The sequence below is a fragment of the Haliotis rubra genome, unplaced genomic scaffold, assembly GCF_003918875.1.
Source record: "Haliotis rubra isolate DU_JTF1 unplaced genomic scaffold, ASM391887v1 Scf678, whole genome shotgun sequence".
Taxonomy (NCBI): domain Eukaryota; kingdom Metazoa; phylum Mollusca; class Gastropoda; order Lepetellida; family Haliotidae; genus Haliotis; species Haliotis rubra.
Window position 1 is genome coordinate 198,287 of NW_025767388.1, and position 5,498 is coordinate 203,784.

At 49.0% G+C, this 5,498-nt stretch overlaps 1 protein-coding gene across 1 annotated transcript; it reads left to right on the forward strand.

Moving 5' to 3' along the window:
• The first annotated feature begins 399 nt into the window (after positions 1-399).
• On the forward strand, positions 400-5,245 carry LOC124257954 (pollen-specific leucine-rich repeat extensin-like protein 3). Its single transcript, XM_046692017.1, has 2 exons — positions 400-468; positions 4,412-5,245. The coding sequence occupies exons 1-2, from the start codon at positions 400-402 to the stop codon at positions 5,243-5,245; spliced, it is 903 nt and encodes a 300-aa protein (XP_046547973.1).
• Positions 5,246-5,498: the final 253 nt, after the last annotated feature.

Sequence of the window (5,498 nt, forward strand, 5' to 3'; positions counted from 1 at the left end):
AAGACTCGTTTAAATGAGCCCTATGTGTCCGGATAACAAGAATCAGATGTCAGTATGTTCGCTCTGTCGGTCGTCTTTGTCCTGTCTCAAACTATATCTGCACACGTTACAGGGCCGGAAATCTCGGCAATCAGCCCCAATCGTGTATTCGAAGCCTGATCTAACAAGAACAACATTTATACTTACTGTTTCCATATTTGTTTACGTAAAAAAGCGCAAAAACTGCTGAGCAAAAAAATATATGTAAAAACGCAAGGCGACATATCTTTCTGAGACAAGAGTGCCACTATGGACTACTTTTTGCCCGTGATGACTTCCGTTTGGCGGTGAGTCCTCCTTCCTCGACCACCCCTTTCTTCCAACGAGCGCCCCCTACGTCCGGACGTCAAAGTATTACCGATGGCGGGAGACAGAGCGTACAACCTTGGCGGTCCTCCGAGAAGGCCGAAGCTGCTCGTTACCATCCGGGTATTCCCCTAGGAACCGGAAACCCAATCACATGTCCAAGATGGCGTGTTGCAGCCTGGAGATTGATGCATGAGGGTTATTTTTGTGCGAATACAGACTTTATCTTCAATTCTTTACAGTCGGTGACAGAGTGGGTCTGATATATAATACTGTTGCTTTCTCCGGAGCGCGGGGCAAAGAGCTGGGGGTAAATACGACATGTCTGGTTCTCGAGGAAGCCTGCTGCATCAGTTTAATCGTGGTATAATACCCACCTGGGACACGGGTTCTTGTCGCCTCGAATGGTCGTCATTTATGTATGCCTCCTTGCACCAGCAAGACAAATTCTCAGTCCTCCTATGTCCGAAGGGCATTCAGTTGGGATGGGGGAGTGAGTGCAGTAGTAGTAGTAGCAGTAGCAGTAGTAGCAGTAGTAGTTAGTTAGTTTGTTTGTTGGTTGGTTGGTTCTTTTGGTTGGTTGGCAAAGTTACTTGGCCATTTAATGCCGCACTGAGTTCTATTCTGGGTACACGACGGCGGTCAGTAGATTGTCGTGTCTGGACCTGACAATCCAGTGATTGCCATCATCAAGACTGAACCTCCTCAACCAGCCAGACCACCCTAACCCCCAACACCCATCCCTACCAGCCTTGTAGTAGTGGCAAAAGCAGCAACCAACAGCAGTTGTTTTGTTGTTGTTGTTGTTGTTGTTGTTGTTGTTGTATTAGTAATATTAACAGTAGTGAGTGATGGTAAAGTCGTCTCTGATCCCCGCCGTTATATTGCGGGAATATTGCTAAAGCGGTGTAAAACCCACCTCACTCACTCGTCTCTGATATCAGTACATTATTAATGAGCAAGGAAAAGCAAGGATGGAGTAACCACATATAACAAGAGGCAAAGACCAAACCTCAAACCAACCAGATAGTTCGCCCACGGCAAGCACAACGGAACACCGTAAAGCAATAAACCATGCTCTAACAGGGCAATAAGCCCATGGTTAAAGCGTCCGCTCGTCACGCCGAAGACCCGGGTTCGAATCCCCACATGGGTACAATGTGTGAATACCCATTTCTGGTGTCCCCCGCCGTGATGTTGCTGGAATATTGCTAAAAGCGGCGTAAAACCAAACTCAGTCAGTCAGTCAGTCAGTCTTTCGTACACTTAATACCCAATCTACCATGTGGTGCTGCTATGTAAACTAAGGCTTGAAGTTTGGTTATCAGTGTGTATGAGACAGGAAAGTGTTCATTTATGATGAGGAAGAACATGCGGAAGTGAAACTCTTCCCTTCGTTGTCCCACCCTCCCTGTGGTCCCTCCCGTTCCTAAACCCTCTATCTCCCCTTCCCGTCCCTCCTTGCCCAGTCAATCTATATCTTATGTATTGTCAACAGATAACCCTCTCCCCGTGGAGAGGCGGTGGGGTAGCCTAGTGTTAGCTGGAATAGTGCAGAGTGCGGCGTAAAACTAAACTCACTCACTCGTCACGCCGAGGACCCAGGTTCGATTCCCCACATGGGTAAAATGTCTGAAGCGCATTTCTGGTGTGCCCCACTACGATATTGTTTGAATATTGCTAAAACAAAACTCACTCACTCACTCTCGCCATGGCTGATAAAGCTTATGTATGATAGCTTATCTTATTATTTGTCATTTTCATGTTTAATCTTTGTAAAACGACGTTTTAATTAGTGTTGCTTTTATGGTAAAATCGCATTTTTCATCACGATGTCTCTTTGTAAACATCATAAATGTTATAAATAGATTTTTGAAAAAATATTTTACGTTGACTGATTGTTGCAACCCTTCAGCGTCCCTTGGGGCCTTCTTGCTGTATCAGCCTGGGGCACGACTGAAAGACTGTTCACAGGGGGTGAAACAGAAACAAATATCACTCCAGCTCTATTCTTTATCATCTCAATAAGTCGTTCACTAGGTGGCGTTAGTGCGCGTGCGTGGTTTCTGTTGTAGAAGCACTACTAGTTGCAGCAGTCGTAACAGAAGCAGTAGTAGTAATGGTAATAACTGAAACACCATTGGAAGCAATGGTAGTTCAAGTAGCAGCAGGTGTAGTAGTAGTAAACGTAGTGAGTGACTGAGTGAGTTTTACGCCGCTTTTAGCAATATTTCAGGAATATTACAGCCGGGCACACAGAAATGGTCTTAACACATTGTACCCATGTGAGGAATCGAACCTGGGTCTTTGTCGTGACGAGCGAACGCTTTATCCACTAGGCTACCCCACCGCCCCAGTAGTAGTAGTGGTAGAAGTAGTAGTAGTAGTAGTAGTAGTAGTAGTAGTAGTAGTAGTAGTAGTAGTAGTTGCAGCATCTGTATTAATTCACTATTCTGATTGGGAATTGCAAAGTGGAAAACATATAATCGATATTCAGATCGATATCATGATCGATGAACTGAGGTTCATAGAATTTAAATTAAAAGTTATTAAAAGAGTATTTTGAAAACAACATATTCACAAAGTCAGAAAACAAATTAAAATTGGTACCAATAATGTTGTGTTTGGGTTGGGTATTTCCCTTTCAAAACCAATTTATTCCTGGGTTGGCCACACAATGTAATCTCCACTAAAGCCGTGAATCAGTACATTGTGGCGAGCAGTGCCATCTGGTTGATGTCCATTCATCGTCACTAAAGTAATCGTACAAACTATCAACTGATTCATGATTTACCAGCAGCAAGCAATTTACGAGAAGACGCCACACGGACATTGATTGCCCAGTGGTCAGTAGGAACGCCGCCATGACCAGTGGCCGAGCTAAGCTTCCATTGTCAAAGAAGAAAGACGACATTACTGAGGCACATTTCCAAAATTGATGTGCTGTGGCATTTTAAAGATACATTCGGCAGTTTATTGATATTCTCCTAAGGCCCAAATGTAAACACGAGCGGATAATTGGGACTATATAACTATAAGGCATCGATCTCCCCCAGCCTGTAGTACTGGCATTGGGTTTCGTAGGGCTGTAGCAGTCTGCGTGGCTGTAAATCTACCATGAAATACCATTTGAATATCGTAAAGGGCGGTGATTGGACGATAGCAGTCGCTTTACAGGTTGTCTTCTATCAGGTCCGCGCTATCATGTTGGCGAGACCAGCACATTTGTTAGATTAAAATGGAAAGTTCTCTTTGAACCCGATGAAATAATGCATATGGACCACTGCTAATGGAAGGAATTTTAATGAAATGTGTCTCTGCCCTATTTCGTCTCAGCTTTCATCCGAATCCCTCAACCCTGAGTTCATTTATATTCTTCAAAACACGTCTATTTCGCTCCATTGAACATGTTTACAATGTACAGAATTAATAGGCATCACTGTGTCTAACACTTTTGTTATGAGCAAGGGGAACCGGTGGGATTCTCATATTCAGACATCCATGAGAATAGTCCAAAATGTAAAAATGATGCCGTCGGCTCTCCTGTAGGCAGGTAAAATCGCCCACTTGTGAGATAGATATATGAGCGGAATTGTTATGCGTGTTTGTACTGCACGTAATGTAATGTCAAGTAAACTAAAAGATTGCTAACGGGAAGGGATGTCTGTCTTCCTGTGGGTGTCATCTTTCATCCATTGAACGTCCAGTGGTACATTAGGACAACGACCACATTTAACAGGACACGCACTCACATATACACGAGCGCTCACGAACAAAGCGCAAACTATCGCACGCAGTCACGCCAATACGAACACACTCCCTCGCATACGCACACATGCGCACACTCACATACACACATTCACACATACAATAACGCACACATACAAGCACTCACACATATACTTACCTACACACATACAAATGCACTCCGCCCCGGCGCTCCGCCGTCCACCACCCCACCGCTCCACCGACCCACCATCCCACCACTCCACCAACCCACCGACCCACCGTCCCACCGCTCCACCGACCCATCGACCAACCGACCCACCGACCAACCGACCCACAGCTCTATAGCCCTACCGCCCCACCACTGTCCCATCGTCCCACCGCCCCACTGCCCCACCGCTCCACCGCACCACCGTCCCACCGTCCCACCGCCCCCTGCGTCCCACCTCCCCACCGGCACACCGCCCCACCGGCACACCGCCCCAACGCTCTATCGTGCCACCGCTCCCGCCTATCCCACCGTCCCACCGATCCACCGACCCACCGACCCACCGTCCCACCGCTCCACCGCCCACCGCCCCATCGACCCCCACTCAGCCCACCGCTCCACCGCCCCACCGCACCACAGCACCTGCCCCACCCTACCACTGTCCAGCCGCCCCACCACACCACTCTATCGCCCCATCGCCCAACCATCCCACCGCTCCACTGTCCCAGTGCTCCACCGCCACCACCACACCACTGCACCACCGCCCCACCGTCCCATCGCCCCCCACCTTCCTACCGTCCAACCGCCCCCACCACACCCCTACCGCTCCACCGACCAACCACAGCTCCACCGACCCACTGTCCCACCGTCCCACTGCTCAACCGACCCACCGCTCTATCGCCCCATCACACCACCACACAACCCCCTATCGACCCACCATTCCACCGACCACCACTGACTTGCCATTCCACCGCTCCACCGCCCCAACGCTCTGTCATCGCAATCCTGGCCCCATCCGGCCCCACTGTCCCACCATTCTATCGCCCCACCGTCCCACCGCATCCACCGCTCCTGGCCCCATCGGCCCACCCACCGCCCCACCGCCCCAACGTTTCAATGCCCCATTTCCATCCCAATCCTGACCCACTGTCCCACCGCTCCACCGCCATGGAGGTTTCTGGGTAATATTTAGCTGGATATTTCTGTCATCCTGCAATCCTGGCCCCACCGTCCCACCACTCCACCGCCATGGAGGTTTCTGGGTAATATTTAGCTGAATATTTCTGTCATCCTGCAATCCTGGCCCCACCGCCCCACCGACCCACCGCTCCACCGCCATGGAGGTTTCTGGGTAATATTTAGCTGAATATTTCTGTCATCCTGCAATCCTGGCCCCACCGTCCCACCGCTCCACCGCCATGGAGGTTTCTGGGTAATA